At 46.7% G+C, this 19,964-nt stretch overlaps 2 protein-coding genes across 2 annotated transcripts; both read right to left on the bottom strand.

Annotated features, from left to right (window-relative positions):
* Positions 1-6,060: 6,060 nt before the first annotated feature.
* On the bottom strand, positions 6,061-7,388 carry LOC123052292 (uncharacterized). Its single transcript, XM_044475425.1, has 3 exons — positions 6,892-7,388; positions 6,635-6,807; positions 6,061-6,523 (listed from the first exon to the last, which is right to left on the bottom strand). Exons 1-3 carry the CDS (start codon positions 6,898-6,900, stop codon positions 6,370-6,372), a joined length of 336 nt encoding a protein of 111 aa, XP_044331360.1. The 5' UTR covers positions 6,901-7,388; the 3' UTR covers positions 6,061-6,369.
* A 1,226-nt stretch (positions 7,389-8,614) lies between these two features.
* On the bottom strand, positions 8,615-9,796 carry LOC123052290 (uncharacterized). The gene is made up of 3 exons (XM_044475424.1): positions 9,368-9,796; positions 9,111-9,283; positions 8,615-8,999 (listed from the first exon to the last, which is right to left on the bottom strand). The coding sequence occupies exons 1-3, from the start codon at positions 9,374-9,376 to the stop codon at positions 8,846-8,848; spliced, it is 336 nt and encodes a 111-aa protein (XP_044331359.1). The 5' UTR covers positions 9,377-9,796; the 3' UTR covers positions 8,615-8,845.
* Positions 9,797-19,964: the final 10,168 nt, after the last annotated feature.

The raw sequence follows: 19,964 nt of genomic DNA, 5'->3' as shown, positions 1-19,964 counted from the left end.
TCGTCGTGAATAGTGAAAATCAGCTTTATGGTTACTTTATGGAAAGCCACCTTTTGGGGCTTTGCTCCAAAAGATCTTGGGGATGACATGGATGGATAGGAGCCATTTTTGGGCCCCTTATGGGGGTGTGGCCGGCCACATGGGGTATCCCCCCTTGGGGACCCTCTTGTTCCTTGGTTTCACTCCTAGGTCCTTGTGGAAGGACTTCATTCATGTGCATTTTGGGTTTTTTGTGAAACTACCCTACCCCCTTGGGATTTCCTATAAATAGAGGTGGAGGGGCAGCCCTCCACACTCATCCCTTGCTCTCATAAACATGCCATGCATTATCTGGCTTCTTCTCTCCCTCCCACGAAAAGAGTTTCGTAGAGCCGTAAGGCTGTCTGGGTTCCGGCAGGAACTAGTTCTGGACGGCGAAGCCCTGCCGGATAGATGACACCGTATGTGTGCAACTCTGTAGAGAGATCGTAGTTTCGGTCTTAGTTCGTGAGTGCCTCCTGAAGGGCTGTCCGTGTGACCGTCCGAGTTTCGAAGGTCCTCCCGAAGGGCTGTCCGAGTGACCGTTCGAGTTTCGAAGGTCCTCCCGAAGGGCTGTCCGCGACACCGTCCGGGGGGCTGTTCGACCGCCTCCCGGAGGGCTGTCTGAGGAGCAGATGAGGGTATACATCCTCGCGGTTGGGAGGTTGTAAATCCTAGCTGCGGGGATCTGCACCGCCGATCGTCATCGACTCTACTTCCCGCTGCGCTACGAGTCGGTAACGAAAAAGATCAAACCATGTATGCAGTCTCCATAGTGGTCCTGGGCTGGTGCGTAGGTCGGAAAATTTTTGTTTTCTGCTGCGTTCCCCTACAGAACCTTGGTAAGGCTTCAGAGTTCATCACAGACAGTGAAGGAATATTATGGTACGGAGACAGACTTTGCGTACCTAACATTGAGGAACTCAAGCAACAAATCCTAACCGAAAGCCACACCGCTCCGTACTCGATCCATCCTGGAGGAACCAGAATGTATAAAGACATTCAGGAAAGATTTTGGTGGCACGGTATGAAAAGGGATATAGCCGCATTTATTGCTTGTTGCGATTCATGTCAGCACATCAAGGCCGAGCATCAAAAGCCAGCAGGGCTACTCCAGCCAAACAGGATACCAGAGTGGAAATGGGATGAAATAGGAATGGACTTCATCGTCGGACTACCTCGATCACAACGCGGAAATGACGCCATATGGGTCATCACAGACCGACTAACCAAGGTTGCTCATTTCATTCCCGTGAAGACTACCTACTCCACACAAAGGCTAGCCAAGCTTTATCTCTCCCGTATAGTCTGTTTGCATGGAGTCCCAAAGACTATAATATCCGACCGAGGCACTCAATTTGTCTCTAAATTTTGGGATCACTTACAGCAAGCTCTGGGCACGCAGCTAGCTTTCAGTATAGCGTACCACCCTCAGACTGATGGACAAACGGAACGCGTAAACCAAATCTTAGAGGACATGCTGAGAGCCTATGTGCTCACCTATGGATCCAGTTGGGAAGAAAGTTTGCCGTATGCCGAGTTTGCTTACAACAACAGTTACCAAGCCAGCTTACAAATGGCACCCTTTGAAGCATTGTACGGACGGAGGTGTCGTACCCCACTGAATTGGTCAGAGACAGGTGACAGCCGTATCTTCGGCCCAGACATGCTTAAAGAGGCCGAGGAGAAAGTTAAGCAGATCAGGGACAGACTCAAGACAGCACAAAGCCGACAAAAGAGCTATCACGATCAAAAACATCGTGAGGTCAGTTTTGAACCCGGTGATTCCGTATACCTATGAGTGTCTCCTATGAGGGGCCAGCAACGGTTCAAAATTAAGGGGAAACTAGCCCCAAGATTTATTGGACCATTCTGTATAGTTGCACGAAGAGGCACCGTAGCCTACCAGCTAGAACTACCCAAGGAGCTGTCAGACGTCCATGACGTATTCCACGTCTCACAATTGAGAAAATGTGTGAGTAACCCGGAGAAGCATGTATCTCATGAGGGCATTGATGTACAACCAGATCTCACCTACAGAGAGGCCAGTAAAGATACTGGAAGTGTCTGAACGGAGGACCCGTCAGAAAACGACAAAAATTTTCAGAGTTCAGTGGAGCAACCACACTGAGGATGAAGCTACATGGGAAAGAGAAGATTTTCTTCGGGCAGAATATCCATATCTATTCGAGGATCAGCTGAAATCTTGAGGACGAGATTTTTCCTAAGGGGGTAGGTGTTGTGACACCCAAAATTTCATTTGGATTTTTCAAAAATTTTACTTGACTTGAGGGAGGTGATTTAAATTTTTTCTTCAAAAGAACCCTCCCTTTCAAAATATTTTTTTATGGCAAGAGTTTTATTTGGATTCACCCAAGACTTGTTTTTGGTCTTGGAGGTTCTTGCTTTTTATTTTGGACTCAAGCCAAAATACTTTTCACTTGGGAAAATGCCTTTTGGAAATTCCTTTGAAAATGCCCTATGGCTTTTGAAATGTTTCCTTGCCCCTTTCAACATTCTCTCTTACCATGGCCTTAGTGCAAATCCACACTCCTAAACCTTCCCTCATCTTTGGGTCATGATTTGTATCAAATCCAGCAAGTTGAACCTCCCCATATGATTATTTTTCCATTTAAATCTTATCAAAACAATTTCTGTCTTCTATTCTAGCCTTTGGAGATTTACAAAGGAGCTACCATTTCTGTTTGATTTTTGCCCCCAAACCAATTTCCCTTCCTAGTCCTTTGAACCCTCAACCCAGATCCATGAAGATCCACTGGTCTTCAGTTCAAAATTTTCAAACTATACTTGCTGCAAGTTTGGACCAGATTTGCCAAATTTGATGAAATTCATTCAAATCCTTCTCCAAAAATTCTGAGAAAAATCAGGCAGCCTCTGGGTGCATTGAGAGGTCACCTCACCAAGTCCCAGCTCCAGAAAAAAAATTCCTGATGCCACATCATTCTGTCGAGCACCTGCTGGACACTATTTCTGTCAAGTTCAGTTTTCAGTTGAACAGTTTCAGAGAACACTGTCGTTTTCTTCAGAACACCTCCTCGATCTCGCCAGTAACCGCGTTGGCGCCTTGCTCCCTGTCCCCTCCCCCTTGTCCCTGCACCGCACGAGCGCCTGGAAGCTTGCGGACGTCGGCGACGAGCAGCAGAAGGTGCGCCGCCCCGTGACCGACGCCAGCGGCGGCTTTGCGGCCGCCAGCGAGAGGCGCGGCGCAGACGGCGCCACCCAGCGCCGCCCAAGCCACCGGAGATCGCCGCGTGGCCCTCCACTCCCCCGAACGCGCTGCCACTCTCGTCGTGAACCGCTGGGCGCGGAGCGCGCTCTCTGCCACCATCGTGCCCGTGCGGCCACCCCACCGTGGACCGGCGCCATTACGCCAAGACCGACAAAGATTAGCAGGGGAACAGCACCAGTACACATCACTGATGCTGCCTGGCCACCTAATGCCCCTGCCGATCCACTGCCTCGCCGTAATATCTCGCCGGAGATTCTCCGTTCACGGCCACCCCCTCGAGCCGCCTATAAATAGAGGCCCCGAGCTCCAGCTAGTACCCACACCACCTCTACACTCCACCAAGACCCTGCCTAGCCACTGGAAGAGCCCCGAGGAAGTCTCCTTCCTCAACTCCGGCCGCCGCGACCCGCCACGGGATCCAGCTCGATTCGCTCCCGTGCGTGCACCTCTGCCTCCCATCTCTTGCCAGTAGCTCTCTAGTGCATCCCTCTCTCTGACCCGCACTTCAATTCGACGATTGCAGCACACCACCGGAGTTCCCCACCATCGCCCGAGCCACCGTCCGCCGGAGAAAGTGTCGCCGTCGACGTGGTGCTCCCCGACGCCCAAGTCCACCACCCACCGACACGGAAGGACACGCTGAAGCTCTTGGTACACTCCGATCTCTCTGTCTCGCCGTGGTTCGACGCCGGCGACCAACGCAGTCTTCGGGCGCCGGCGAGCTTTTTAAACCTGACATGTGGACCCCCCACGTCAGCCTCTCTTTCTTTCCCCGCGAACCATTTTCTGTTGGCGCCTTCGGGCAGAGTACGTTTTCTCTGTGGGCTTGCGCATTTCTTTCCGAAGCGTTTTCTGTTTTCTCAGTTAAACCCCTGGAACTTTTCTGTTTCATTACACATGAGTCCCTGGACAGAAACCCTTATAGCTTTTTAATAAAAGTGATTTTTGAGTGATTCTTTTTCTGACAATCTTTTAATTTTGTCTAGTTTTTTATGGGATTTATTTGGAAATTTTTTGGAGAAGTTTTTATGCACGCGTTGGTTTTCACGTTAGCGCCCGTTTTCGTTATGCCGTAGGTTCCGGAAGTGGTGACGGAGCCGCGAACTTCGCCGAGCTAGACTCCGACTTCTCCGAACCAGGCAAGCATGTTTGAACCTTTGATAGGATAGGTGTTTTGCATGATTGCTTGAAAGGTTGTGCATGGCATATGAGTATCGGTGAGTATCTCGTTGCGTACAAGGCAACTACCCGTGTGTTCCAAGTTTACCGTGATCTCTGATGAGAGATGGCCTAGTCATGTGGTGACATGAAGGGCAGCAAGGTGGTACTGTTGTAGCATACCAGCCTTGCGTCATCCGACAAATTCCAACGTTAACGTGGACGGAGTCACGTTATCGTTCTTCCCCCTTCCGTGCTACCACATGTTTTCTGCCAGAATACGGTTTAGTAAGTTGGTAACCTCTTTCCGTGTACACACCAAACAGAGGGGCCGGGATGATGGTTCCATGGCCCTGGATTAAAGCCAGTCATCCGGTCAGGGGGCATGGGTGTTTCCGGTTGGGACCGAGAGGGGGGCACCCCTTAGAGCGCGCGTATAGAAATTTGATCCCATGCTACGCGAGGTTGTAGCCTCCCCGTCTCAAGGTTTTTCTTGAACGTTGCCAAGGGTGATTCCTGGCTTCGGAAATGTTGAATGGGTGTGTACTGGTTAGATGTGTTTCTTCCAAAACACCGTAAACGGAACTAGTCCCCGTGACTACTGAAATCCGTTGGCTGTGGTTAAAGTACAAACTCTGCAGAGTCAAATCCTTCCAAGTCATCGTATCCATGATCAAGTAGGGTGATCACTATATCCATATCTATCCTCGTGGAAAATTTATCCCCGGTGAACAAGCTCAAGTGGTAAACCCAGTTTAATTATTATTCCTGTGGATGGACTAACCTTTTATTTATCTCGTACTTGTAGTGATTTATATTCTCGAGCTACTGAATTATTGAGCTATGATATAAGCCCTTTATGTGATGTCGCTCAGACGTCCGACTGTAGCATGTTTGTCTCTTACTTTCAATATAAGCCCTTTATGTGATGTCGCTCAGACGTCTGACTGTGGCACGCACTGTCTTTTATTTCGGTTATAAGCCCTTTACGTGGTGTCGCCCTGACGCCCGACTGCGGCATTATTATTCTTGCAGTTTCCTCTCGAGGAGTCATTCAGACCCTCGTTTGGCACCCAGTATTTTATTTTGCGGCATTATTATTCTTGCAGTTTCCTCTCGAGGAGTCATTCAGACCCTCGTTTGGCACCCAGTATTTATTTTGGGATTTCGGGAGGACTACCGCCCGACTTCTCTGTTATTTTTCCCATGCATTACTTTCTCTATGTCTGAACGCACTTGTTAATCTGTTCATATGCTTCATGTTTACATTTGTTATATCTTATGTCCGAACTGTCTTGCGAGTACTTTCATAGTACTCACCTGGCTTGTTGATTTGGCCAGATGTTGACGAAGGCGATCTCTTGGATGAAGAGTTTGATAGTGCGTCCGACGCCTAGAGGAGTCCCAGTCAGTCCTGTGCGATCCCGGATATTGGTCACTTGTATTATATTCGCTTCCGGCACCCGCAATAAGTCTCCTCGAGCCTCACTCCGACGCTCGAAGAGCTGTAGTTTTCAGGAGCCATATCACCCACTTCGCGGTGATATTTCCACCACCGTTGTTATCGTGAGTTAGTAGTCTTGCCACCCTATCCGCCGTTATGTTTTATCGGCGTGCATGTAATAAATTGTTGAGCAGTCCCCGCTCAACCTTGTATTATATTCAGTACTCCTGGTATTTTTCTTCTGTGACCAAGATATTGTCTACCAGTGAGAAGGAATTCTTCTTTACTGGTCCGTAAAAGGGATTGGTCTCTCAATGAATATTTTATTAAAAAACTGGTCGTGACAGAGAATGAGTAGGAGCAGAGGCGGGGTCGTATGTGTCGGTCATGCGCGCTCGCCCGCAGTCAACGCGGACGTAGCGGCCGACCTGTGATAGCCCCATTCATCCTCCTCGGCCTGGAGAAGGAGAGAGCTGACAGAGAGAGTCGAGGATAAGCATCAACCCCTGCCTGACAGGCACCTCCAGGAGATGGACGACGGGTAGGAGGCGGCGCTCGAGGCAGAGGAGCACGAGGCCGACAGAGAGGTTACCGGAGGCAGCGAGCTCCAAGGCGAGGCGTTCTGGTTCTGTTCCATGTGGAGACTCCCTTCTCTGGAGAAAGCAGAGATTAGAGAGAGAAGAAGGAGAAGGGAGATTAGAGAAGAAGAAGAAGAAGAAGCTGAAGAGAAAAGCTGAAAGAGAGGGGCGGCAGCTCTGGCTGGCCTGCTGGAGGAGGCGGCTAGGAAGCACAGAGGAGCTCCTCTCCAGGTGATGTTGGAGGAGGCGGGGAGGCCGGCTCCTGGGAGCCCAGCCAGCCCCGGCCACTGGGAGCCCATATGGGCAGCAACAGCGCCGCAACCTACCGACGAACGCGAAGCAGCCACCGGCGAGACAGCCTGGGAAATCGAAAGAGAGAGATGGGGTCAATGGAACGAACACCAAAGGAAGAGGGGATCAGGGGCGGGGAGGTAGGAGCTTACCGCGCGCATCCGAGCTCGATTCTGGCGCCACGGTCAAGCAAAGAGTGATGCTTGGTTCCTTGTGGAGGAAGAAGAGAGAGGGGGAAGCAGTGCTGTGGGCGTGTGTGTGTGTATGTGGCTGCAGCACGGATAGAGAGAGGGGAAGGAGAGCAGAGCCGCTGATGGATGGATAGAGAGAAGGAAGGAGAAGCAGCGCTGCTAGAGAGGAACGACGATGTGGATAAGGTCCACATAGAAGCTGCTCGGTGGGGATTTTTGATGCCTTCTTTAATGGCTGAACCGACCAGAAGCCACAGGAACTATGCGTGCTAGCTTCGGTTGCAAAATTTTCCTTCTAAATGAGCATCGATATAATTACTTGCAAGTGCAGTTGTTTGTTGTTACTGTCATTCATGCCTTCCGCATCTTATGAATACATTATCAGATACAATAATTTAAAATGAGTGAAATACCGGAAATAAATGTTTCTCAAGTATTTGGAGCTCATCGGGACTTGCTGACAATTAAGGTATTCCTCAACTCTGGATGTCACTGACGTCGTTGGTGAAATAGGGAGGAGAGAGAGGGGGATGAAGAGTAGAGAGAATGTTACAACGGTGCATCTTGAAATTTACCTTTTTTTTAAAAACAGTCCATCCAAAATTTACGTGTGATGGGGAATAGAGAAAAGCTCGCCTTTTCTTATGAAGACGATCGCCAAGTTCGAATAGTGCAAAAGAAAAGAACGAAATATAATCTTGCAAATCAAATAATCAACATTTTCTAAAAAATAATTAACATAGTAAAATATGTTTGCTTTCGAATATAACAGAAAAATTGTATATAAATAATCCCACTTCAATGCATCACTACACCTTAATGCAAAATAATTACTTTGCAAGTCTTTTGAAAATTCTATGAATTTTTTTTGGATTAGTTATTAAACTCTCGAATAGTATACAACAATTCCACCGTTTGCATATCTTGCTAAAAACAATTACACCATTCCTCTTCCATCCGATGATAGTGCTAAGCTGAAAGACCGCCATCAAAGGGCATCCCAAGACTTTCTCAACTTTATACTACATGGTATGGACACCAACAATCCTTTTTTAATTGCACACCGAGCATGTTCTTTTATTTAAGATAAGGAGTGTTTCAAATCTTTTTCCTTTAAAAAATTAACGCTTTTAAAAATGCTCCAAATTCTAAAAAAACGTTCCGACTTCTTAAAAACCGAGCATTATTTTCTCTATGTCTGAACGCACTTGTTAATCTGTTCATATGCTTCATGTTTACATTTGTTATATCTTATGTCCGAACTGTCTTGCGAGTACTTTCATAGTACTCACCTGGCTTGTTGATTTGGCCAGATGTTGACGAAGGCGATCTCTTGGATGAAGAGTTTGATAGTGCGTCCGACGCCTAGAGGAGTCCCAGTCAGTCCTGTGCGATCCCGGATATTGGTCACTTGTATTATATTCGCTTCCGCCACCCGCAATAAGTCTCCTCGAGCCTCACTCCGACGCTCGAAGAGCTGTAGTTTTCAGGAGCCATATCACCCACTTCGCGGTGATATTTCCACCACCGTTGTTATCGTGAGTTAGTAGTCTTGCCACCCTATCCGCCGTTATGTTTTGTCGGCGTGCATGTAATAAATTGTTGAGCAGTCCCCGCTCAACCTTGTATTATATTTAGTACTCCTGGTATTTTTCTTCTGTGACCAAGATATTGTCTACCAGTGAGAAGGAATTTTTCTTTACTGGTCCGTAAAAGGGATTGGTCTCTCAATAAATATTTTATTAAAAAACCGGTCGTGACAGAGAATGAGTAGGAGCAGAGGCGGGGTCGTATGTGTCGGTCGTGCGCGCTCGCCCGCAGTCAACGCGGACGTAGCGGCCGACCTGCGATAGCCCCATTCATCCTCCTCGGCCTGGAGAAGGAGAGAGCTGACAGAGAGAGTCGAGGATAAGCATCAACCCCTGCCTGACAGGCACCTCCAGGAGATGGACGACGGGTAGGAGGCGGCGCTCGAGGCAGAGGAGCACGAGGCCGACAGAGAGGTTACCGGAGGCAGCGAGCTCCAAGGCGAGGCGTTCTGGTTGTGTTCCATGTGGCAACTCCCTTCTCTGGAGAAAGCAGAGATTAGAGAGAGAAGAAGGAGAAGGGAGATTAGAGAAGAAGAAGAAGAAGAAGCTGAAGAGAAAAGCTGAAAGAGAGGGGCGGCAGCTCTGGCTGGCCTGCTGGAGGAGGCGGCTAGGAAGCACAGAGGAGCTCCTCTCCAGGCGATGTTGGAGGAGGCGGGGAGGCCGGCTCCTGGGAGCCCAGCCAGCCCCGGCCACTGGGAGCCCATATGGGCAGCAACAGCGCCGCAACCTACCGACGAACGCGAAGCAGCCACCGGCGAGACAGCCTGGGAAATCGAAAGAGAGAGATGGGGTCAATGGAACGAACACCAAAGGAAGAGGGGATCAGGGGCGGGGAGGGAGGAGCTTACCGCGCGCATCCGAGCTCGATTCTGGCGCCACGGTCAAGCAAAGAGTGATGCTTGGTTCCTTGTGGAGGAAGAAGAGAGAGGGGGAAGCAGTGCTGTGGGAGTGTGTGTGTGTATGTGGCTGCAGCACGGATAGAGAGAGGGGAAGGAGAGCAGAGCCGCTGATGGATGGATAGAGAGAAGGAAGGAGAAGCAGCGCTGCTAGAGAGGAACGGCGATGTGGATAAGGTCCACATAGAAGCTGCTCGGTGGGGATTTTTGATGCCTTCTTTAATGGCTGAACCGACCAGAAGCCACAGGAACTATGCGTGCTAGCTTCGGTTGCAAAATTTTCCTTCTAAATGAGCATCGATATAATTACTTGCAAGTGCAGTTGTTTGTTGTTACTGTCATTCATGCCTTCCGCATCTTATGAATACATTATCAGATACAATAATTTAAAATGAGTGAAATACCGGAAATAAATGTTTCTCAAGTATTTGGAGCTCATCGGGACTTGCTGACAATTAAGGTATTCCTCAACTCTGGATGTCACTGACGTCGTTGGTGAAATAGGGAGGAGAGAGAGGGGGATGAAGAGTAGAGAGCATGTTACAACGGTGCATCTTGAAATTTACCTTTTTTTTAAAAACAATCCATCCAAAATTTACGTGTGATGGGGAATAGAGAAAAGCTCGCCTTTTCTTATGAAGACGATCGCCAAGTTCGAATAGTGCAAAAGAAAAGAACGAAATATAATCTTGCAAATCAAATAATCAACATTTTCTAAAAAATAATTAACATAGTAAAATATGTTTGCTTTCGAATATAACAGAAAAATTGTATATAAATAATCCCACTTCAATGCATCACTACACCTTAATGCAAAATAATTACTTTGCAAGTCTTTTGAAAATTCTATGAATTTTTTTGGATTAGTTATTAAACTCTCGAATAGTATACAACAATTCCACCGTTTGCATATCTTGCTAAAAACAATTACACCATTCCTCTTCCATCCGATGATAGTGCTAAGCTGAAAGACCGCCATCAAAGGGCATCCCAAGACTTTCTCAACTTTATACTACATGGTATGGACACCAACAATCCTTTTTTAATTGCACACCGAGCATGTTCTTTTATTTAAGATAAGGAGTGTTTCAAATCTTTTTCCTTTAAAAAATTAACGCTTTTAAAAATGCTCCAAATTCTAAAAAAAACGTTCCGACTTCTTAAAAACCGAGCATTATTTTCTCTATGTCTGAACGCACTTGTTAATCTGTTCATATGCTTCATGTTTACATTTGTTATATCTTATGTCCGAACTGTCTTGCGAGTACTTTCATAGTACTCACCTGGCTTGTTGATTTGGCCAGATGTTGACGAAGGCGATCTCTTGGATGAAGAGTTTGATAGTGCGTCCGACGCCTAGAGGAGTCCCAGTCAGTCCTGTGCGATCCCGGATATTGGTCACTTGTATTATATTCGCTTCCGCCACCCGCAATAAGTCTCCTCGAGCCTCACTCCGACGCTCGAAGAGCTGTAGTTTTCAGGAGCCATATCACCCACTTCGCGGTGATATTTCCACCACCGTTGTTATCCTGAGTTAGTAGTCTTGCCACCCTATCCGCCGTTATGTTTTGTCGGCGTGCATGTAATAAATTGTTGAGCAGTCCCCGCTCAACCTTGTATTATATTCAGTACTCCTGGTATTTTTCTTCTGTGACCAAGATATTGTCTACCAGTGAGAAGGAATTCTTCTTTACTGGTCCGTAAAAGGGATTGGTCTCTCAATAAATATTTTATTGAAAAACCGGTCGTGACAAGCTTGGTATCAGAGCCAGGCTGACTGTAGGAAGCCACTAGGTGCGATCGCTAATCGGTTATTAGCGTCTTTTGTGCTTTTTCAGCATTTTGCAATTGTAGCTATTTTTCTGTTGGTCATCATAAATTTATGACATGACTACTCAGAATTTTTTCCTACTTTTGTAGATGGCTGGCAGCAGCTGTGAGACTCGAGTGTTCACGAACGTGCCCGAGGGGTTTGTCAAACTCCTCGTCTCCATCACCAAGCTCGCGATCGGGCCAGCGACTCGTCCGGAGTTCACACTTTATCAGCACAAGCTCAGCGACGACGTGTCTATGCACCAGGCCGTGGTGCAATTCAAGGGAGGACGTTCTGCATCTCGCCACTTCCGTTTTGTGGGAAGGGCCATGCCTACAGAGAGGCATGCCATGCAGATGGCTGCCCGTGAGGCGATAGCTCGTCTTCGGGACATTCTTCCTATGATGAAGACTCGTCGCTACCGCTACCTCCCATGCCATGTGCCATATACTTGTCACTATGCATTCGCCTGCCATCGGGGAGAACGAGATGAAGCCATCGAGATGGTTGTGGAGTATCTCAAGGCTCTGGAGGAGTCTTTCGACAACCTCGTGGACGATCTTGTGGCTGCTCGCATGGACTTAGTCTGGGGCGGTCCTGCCAGCAGGAAGGAGCTTCTCCTCACAGCTCCGCCTCTGACATTCGTCTCGTCTTCAGCCTCTTATGCACCGGCCGTTTTGGCCACTGCTCGCCGTCTGCCTACCACTGAGGAGTTCGACAGGGTCATCGCTCCTACTCCAGTCAGAGCTGCACCGCCTGCCACACCCGCACTACCTCTTGTCGCCCCCGCGCCATCACCGCAGCGCAGTGTTACGCGCCAGGAGCCAGCTAGAGAGGAGGTGGAGGTTGATTCTCCTGCACCGCTGAGTCTTGCCCTCGGCAAGGGGAAGGACATCGTCACCATCTCCGACTGAGAGCGCCGAGTAGCCGCGCGTTTTGTCTGCTTGTATGATGTGCTTTTATCTATACGCTAGTTTGTATTAGTGTGTTCGCTGCTTTCCGGAGGAGTATGCTAGTCTAAATAACACGTCAGGATTGTGTACGCGCATCCTGAGTGCTGTATCGTGTGTTTGCTTTTCGCGTGTAAGATATATGCTAAGCAGTTCTTCTCCGTGCAAAATCGTTTATGTTTTCTTGAAAACCTTGAGGTCTTTTAAATTGTTGCCTTTGCTAGATTTTCCTTGTGCCACACGGTTCTTCTCATGGGTTTTGCAAAATAATACCCCAGACTGGAAAAATGTCTCGCCCGTGGACTCGCTCCATGCCAAATCAGCCAGAAGAAGTTTATGGGACACAGACTAGCAACAACTTCACTCAGGGACAGTCCAGTCAACAAGACAGCGAAGCAGCCTTGTCTCAAGTATGCCGTCTCTTCGAACAAAGCCAGCAACAGCACCAAGAGATGATGAATCACGTCATCAATATGGGAAACCACCGTGAACCCTATCAACCACATTCCAAGTTATCTGAGTTACAGAAGACTCGCCCTTGAACTTTTGCTCACACTGATAGGCCGCTGGAAGCCGATGACTGGCTTCGTGATATCGAGAGGAAGCTGATTATTGCTCAGTGCTCAGATAATGAGAAGGTGCTTTATGCACCACACTACCTTACTGGAGCAGCTGCAGCATGGTGGGAGAACTTCTTACACATGCATCCCAGTGAACACAACATCACCTGGGAAGAATTCAAGGAAGGCTTTCGTGGGGCACACATCCCCAGGAGCATCATAAAAATCAAGAAGAAAGAATTTGATGATCTCAAGCAAAGAGGCATGTCAGTGACAGAATACAACGGTCAGTTTACCCAGCTATCTCGTTATGCCTACGACGAGCACATGACAGAGAACAAGAAGATGGAAAAATTCCTGGACGGCCTGGCACCGGCACTAAAATGCCAACTGGTTGTACACACTTTCCCGGATTTTAAAACTCTGGTTGACAAGGCCATCACCTTGGAGAATGAGCGCCGTAGTCTAGAAGATCTCCAAGTCTGGACCTAAGCCTGAGACTAAGTGCTTCTACTGCAAAGGGACTAGTCACTGGAAGCGGAACTACCCCAAGAATTTGGCAGATAAGAAGGATGGCAAAGTGAACAAAGGTATATTTGATATACATGTTATTAATGTGTACTTTACTAGTGTTTATAGCAAACCCTCAGTATTTGATACTAGTTCAGTTGCTAAGAGTAGTAACTCGAAAGAGGAGTTGCAAAATAAACAGAGACTAGTGAAGGGCGAGGTGATGATGTGTGTTGGAAGTGATTCCAAGGTTGATAAGATCACCATCGCACACTCCCTTTACCTTCGGGATTAGTGTTGAACCTAAATAAATGTCATTTGGTGTTTGCGTTGAGCATGAATATGATTTGATCGTGTTTATTGCAATACGGTTATTCATTTAAGTCAAAGAATAATTGTTGTTCTATTTACATGAATAACTCTACGGACATACACTCAATATAAATGGTTTATTGAATCTCGATCGTAGTGATACACATATTCATAATATTGAAGCCAAAAGATGCAAAGTTAATAATGATAGTGCAACTTATTTGTGGCACTGCCGTTTAGGTCATATTGGTGTAAAGCGCATGAAGAGACTCCATGCTGATGGGCTTTTGGAATCACGTGATTATGACTCACTTGATGCTTGCGAACCATGCCTCATGGGTAAGATGACTAAGACTCCGTTCTCCGGAACAATGGAGCAAGCTACTAACTTATTGGAAATAATACATACTGATGTATGCAGTCCAATGAGTGTTAAGGCTCACAGCAAGTATCGTTATTTTATGACCTTCACAGATGATTTGAGCAGATATGGGTATATCTACTTGATGAAACACAAGTCTGAAACATTTGAAAAGTTCAAAGAATTTTCAGAGTGAAGTGGAGAATCATCGTAACAAGAAAATAAAAGTTTCTACGATATGATCGCAGAGGTAAAATATTTGAGTTAACCAGTTTGGCCTTCAGTTAAAACAATGTGAAATAGTTTCACTACTCACACCACCTGGAACACCAAAGTGTAATGGTGTGTCCAAACGTCGTAACCGTACTTTATTAGATATGGTGCGATCTATGATGTCTCTTACCGATCTACCACTATCGTTTTGGGGTTATGCATTAGAGACAGCTATATTCACGTTAAATAGGGCACCATCTAAATCCGTGGAGATGACACCGTATGAACTGTGGTTTAGCAATAAACCTAAGCTATCGTTTCTTAAAGTTTGGGGCTGCGATGCTTATGTGAAAAAAACTTCAACCTGATAAGCTCGAACCCAAATCAGAGAAATGTGTCTTCATAGGATACCCAAAGGCAAGACATTTGTTGCTATGAATGGATCCTTTCTAGAGAAGGAGTTTCTCTCGAAAGAAGTGAGTGGGAGGAAAGTAGAACTTGATGAGGTAACTGTACCTTCTCCCGAATTGAAAAGTAGTTCATCACAGAAATCAGTTCCAAGTGATGCCTACACCAATTAGTGAGGAAGTTAATGATGATGATCATGAAACTTCGGATCAAGTTACTACCAAACCTCATAGGTCAACCAGAGTACGATCCGCACCAGAGTGGTACGGTAATCCTGTTCTGGACGTCATGTTACTAGACCATAACGAACCTACGAACTATGAGGAAGCGATGATGAGCCCAGATTCCGCGAAATGGTTTGAGGCCATGAAATCTGAGATGGGATCCATGTATGAGAACAAAGTATGGACTTTGGTTGACTTGCCTGATGATCGGCAAAGCAACAGAAAATAAATGGATCTTCAAGAGGAAGACGGACGCGGATAGTAGTGTTACTATCTACAAAGCTAGACTTGTCGAAAAAAAAGTTTTTGACAAGTTCAAGGTGTTGACTATGATGAGATTTTCTCACTCGTAGCGATGCTTAAGTCTGTCCGAATCATGTTAGCAATTGCCGCCTTTTATGAAATCTGGCAAATGGATAAACAAAACTGCATTCCTTAATGGATTTATTAAAGAAGAGTTGTATATGATGCAACTGGAAGGTTTTGTCAATCCTAAATGTGCTAAAAAAATATGCAAGCTCCAGCGATCCATCTATGGACTGGTGCAAGCATCTCGGAGTTGGAATATATGCTTTGATAAGTTGATCAAAGCATATAGTTTTATACAGACTTGCGGTGAAGACTGTATTTACAAGAAAGTGAGTGGGAGCACTACAGCCTTTCTGATAAGTATATGTGAATGACACATGGTTGATCGGAAATGATGTAGAATTTTTCTGGAAAGCATAAAGGAGTGTTTGAAAGGAGTTTTTTCAATGAAAGACCTCGGTGAAGCTGCTTACACATTGAGCATCAAGATCTATAGAGATAGATCAAGAACGCTTGATAAGTTTTTTCAATGAGTACATACCTTGACAAGTTTTTGAAGTAGTTCAAAATGGAACAGTCAAAGAAAGAGTTCTTGCCTGTGTTGCAAGGTGTGAAATTGAGTAAGACTCAAAAACCCGACCATGGCAGAAGATAGAAAGAGAATGAAAGTCATTCCCTATGCCTCAGCCATAGTTTCTATAAAGTATGCCATGCTGTGTACCAGACCTATTGTATACCCTGACCTGGGTTTGGCAAGGGAGTAAAATAATGATCTAGGAGTAGATCACTGGACATTGATCAAAATTATCCTTAGAGGACTAAGTAAATATTTCTCGGTTATGGAGGTGATAAAGAGTTCGTCGTAAAGAGTTACGTTGATGCAAGCTTTGACACCGATCTGGATGACTCTGAGTCTCGATCTGGATACATATTGAAAGTGGGAGCATTTAGCTAGAGTAGCTCCGTGCAGAGCATTGTTGACATAGAAATTTGCAAAATACATACGGATCTGAATATGGCAGACCCGTTGACTAAACTTCTCTCACAAGCAAAACATGATCACACCTTAGTACTCTTTGGGTGTTAATCACATGGCGATGTGAACTAAGATTACTAACTCTAGTAAACCCTTTGAGTGTTGGTCACATGGCGATGTGAACTATGGGTGTTAATCACATGGTGATATGAACTATTGGTGTTAAATCACATGGCGATGTGAACTAGATTATTGACTCTAGTGCAAGTGGGAGACTGAAGGAAATATGCCCTAGAGGCAATAATAAAGTTATTATTTATTTCCTTATTTCATGATAAATGTTTATTATTCATGCTAGAATTTTATTAACTAGAAACTTAGTACATGTGTGAATACATAGACAAACAGAGTGTCACTAGTATGCGTCTACTTGACTAGCTCGTTGAATCAAAGATGTTAAGTTTCCTAGCCATAGACATCAGTTGTCATTTGATTAACAGGATCACATCATTAGAGAATGATGTGATTGACTTGACCTATTCCGTTAGCTTAGCACTTGATCGTTTAGTATGTTGCTATTGCTTTCTTCATGACTTATACGTGTTCCTATGACTATGAGATTATGCAACTCCCGAATACCAGAGGAACACTTTGTGTGCTACCAAACATCACAACGTAACTGGGTGATTATAAAGGTGCTCTACAGGTGTCTCCAATGGTACTTGTTGAGTTGGCATAGATCGAGATTAGGATTTGTCACTCTGATTGTCGGAGATGTATCTCTGGGCCCTCTCGGTAATGCACATCACTATAAGCTTTGCAAGCAATGTGACTAATGAGTTAGTTGCGGGATGATGCATTACGGAACGAGTAAAGAGACTTGCCGGCAACGAGATTGAGCTAGGTATTGAGATACCGACGATCGAATCTCGGGCAAGTAACATACCGATGACAATAGGAACAACGTATGTTGTTATGCGGTTTGAACGATAAAGATCTTCGTAGAATATGTAGGAACCAATATGAGCATCCAGGTTCCGCTATTGGTTATTGACCGGAGCCGTGTCTCGGTCATGTCTACATAGTTCTCGAACCCGTAGGGTCCGCACGCTTAAAGTTCTGTGACGATTGGTATTATGAGTTTATATGTTTTGATGTACCGAAGGTAGTTCGGAGTCCCGGATATGATCACGAACATGACGAGGAGTCCCAAAATAGTCGAGACATAAAGATTGATATATTGGAAGCCTATATTTGGACGTCGGAAGAGTTCCGGGTGAAATCAGGATTTTACCGGAGTGCCGGAGGGGTTAGCGGAACCCCTCGAGGGTTAATGGGCCTAGTTGGGCCCTAGTGGAGAGAGAGAGGGGCCTTCCAGGGCAGGCCGCGCCCCCTCCCCCTCTGGTCCGAATTGGACTAGGAAGGGGGGGGGCGGCGCGCCCCTTTCCTTCTCCTTCTCCCCCTTCCTTTCCCCCTACTAGTAGGAGTAGGAAAGAGGGGAGTCCTACTCCTACTAGGAGGAGGACTCCTCCTCCTGGCGCGCCCTACAGGGCCGGCCGGCCTCCCCCTTGCTCCTTTATATACGAGGGCAGGGGGCACCCTAGAACACACAAGTTGATCATTGATCTCTCCCAGTCGTGTGCGGTGCCCCCCTCCACCATAATCCACCTCGATCATATCGTAGCGGTGCTTAGGCATAGCCCTGCGACGGTAGCTTCATCAACATCATCACCACGCCGTCGTGCTGACGAAACTCTCCCTTGAGCTCAACTGGATCGTGAGTTCGCGGGACGTCACTGAGCTGAACGTGTGCTGAACGCGGAGGTGCCGTATGTTCGGTACTGAGGATCGGTCGGTCGTGAAGACGTACGACTACATCAACAGCGCTGTCATAACGCTTCCACTTAACGGTCTACAAGGGTATGTGGACGGCACTCTCCCCTCTCATTGCTATGCATCACCATGATCTTGCGTGTGCGTATGATTTTTTTGAAATTACTACGTTTCCCAACACCACTATGGTTATGCGAACTTCCTCCATTGTGAGTGTTGCCTCCATGGTTATGGTGCATGTGTCCTCCCGAGTTCGGGGTAAAATGAGGTCTCTGTTGAGCTCCTGAATTGTACTTCCCCTGTCCATACTTCCTTTTGCGGCTCTCTATCTGCTGCTGCTTCCCTTCAATCATAAGAGCCCTGTCTACCAAGTCCTGGTAGTTAGCAAATGTTGCTACCATCAACTGCATACTCAGCTCATCATTCAGCCCTTCCATAAACTTTTCCTGCTTCGCGACATCTGTGGCCACTTCATCCAGGGCATAGCGAGCTAACTTACTGAACTCATCCATGTACTGCCCCACAGTATGATTTCCATAGCGTAAGTTGCGAAACTCATGCTTCTTCATACTCATAGCTCCTGTTGAGACATGTGCGGTGCGGAATTTTTGCTGAAACTGCTCCCAAGTGACATTGGCTATGGGGAAAGTGGTGATGTAGTTCTCCCACCATGAGGCTGCGGGTCCATCCAGTTGGTGTGTGGCAAAATGCACCTTCTCAGCATCTGTGCAACCTGTGGTGGTCAACTCCCTTTCAATCCTGCGTAGCCAGTCACCAGCAACAATCGGCTCGGTGCTACTAGAGAACACTGGCGAATTCAACCTCAGAAAACGGGCGAAGTTGTCAACTAGAGGTGGTGGCGGTGGGTTGTAGTAGTAGTAGTAGTTGTTGTTGTTGCCTTGGTTCTGGACTAGCAACTGCATCAAGGCATTCTGCTGTTGGATCAACTGAGTGAGATCCGGTGGGAAGGCAAATCCAGTGTCACGTCTCGGAGGTATCTGATAGGTTTAGAGGGGAGGGATTAGAATAGAGTGAGGTCTAAAGAGAAATAACTACCCATATGCACATGAGACAAACACATTCATATCACACCACTCAATTCAAACAAGGGCATATAATCGATCTAGATACCGTTACAAAATACTCGACTACTACTATACACGTGGGGGAATACTACTCATCATATGGTGGTCATCTAGAAATTTTGATCGGTGGAAGACTCCAAGATATCCGCTCTAGCTTTGTCTTCGTAATCATCATCACTACTGTCGGGGTCGGAGTCGGTGTCGTCGATGATGATGTAGTCTTCAGGTTGGTTGTCCTCTCCAGGTCCGGGATCTCCCATGAATATCCCTTGTTTCTTCTTCGGGTCTTCATTTTTCTCCAATAACACTACAATTTCCTCCTCATATCCATCGCGTGTAGACTTGAGTTCCTCTTCAAGCTCCATGTTCCTGGTCATCACCTTCTTTAGATCTATCATGTTGGCGCACATTTGGTTCTCCTCGCGGCGAATGTGCTGATTTAACTCCTGGATGAAGGCTGCAATGGACTTGTCCCTCCTGGTGTTGATCATCTTCCATTGCTCATCTCGGCGCCCACATATCTATTAGATGGTGTCCTTAAGATCCTTGTTGTAGACGTCGCCGATGCATCCCATGGCGATGTGGGGTGCCATGTGAGGGAGTCCTGGACTAAGGGGTCCTCGGGCGTCCGGCCTGTTATTCATTGGGCCGGACTAATGGGCTGTGAAGATACGAAGGCCGAAGACTATACCCGTGTCCGGATTGGACTTTCCTTGGCGTGTAAGGCAAGCTAGGCGACCAGCTGTGAAGATTCCTTCTTATGTAACCGACTCCATGTAACCCTAGATCTCTCCGGTGTCTATATAAACCGGAGAGCATAGTCCGGATAGGATATACTCATTACCATATTCACATAGGCTAGACTTCTAGGGTTTAGCCATTACGATCTCGTGGTAGATCAACTCTTGTGACACTCATATTCATCAAGATCAATCAAGCAGGAAGTAGGGTATTACCTCCATAGAGAGGGCCCGAACCTGGGTAAACATCGTGTA

Source organism: Triticum aestivum, chromosome 2D (assembly GCF_018294505.1).
Source record: "Triticum aestivum cultivar Chinese Spring chromosome 2D, IWGSC CS RefSeq v2.1, whole genome shotgun sequence".
NCBI lineage: Eukaryota > Viridiplantae > Streptophyta > Magnoliopsida > Poales > Poaceae > Triticum > Triticum aestivum.
The sequence above is the reverse complement of the archived record's forward strand: the minus strand, read 5'-3'. Positions and strand labels throughout refer to the sequence as shown.

Coding starts and splice junctions, on each gene's coding strand:
- LOC123052290 (XM_044475424.1), bottom strand. Junction 9,000..9,110: donor CTAGCCGCCTCCTCCAGCAG/GCCAGCCAGAGC, acceptor TGCTTTCTCCAG/AGAAGGGAGTTGCCACATGG.
- LOC123052292 (XM_044475425.1), bottom strand. Junction 6,524..6,634: donor CTAGCCGCCTCCTCCAGCAG/GCCAGCCAGAGC, acceptor TGCTTTCTCCAG/AGAAGGGAGTCTCCACATGG.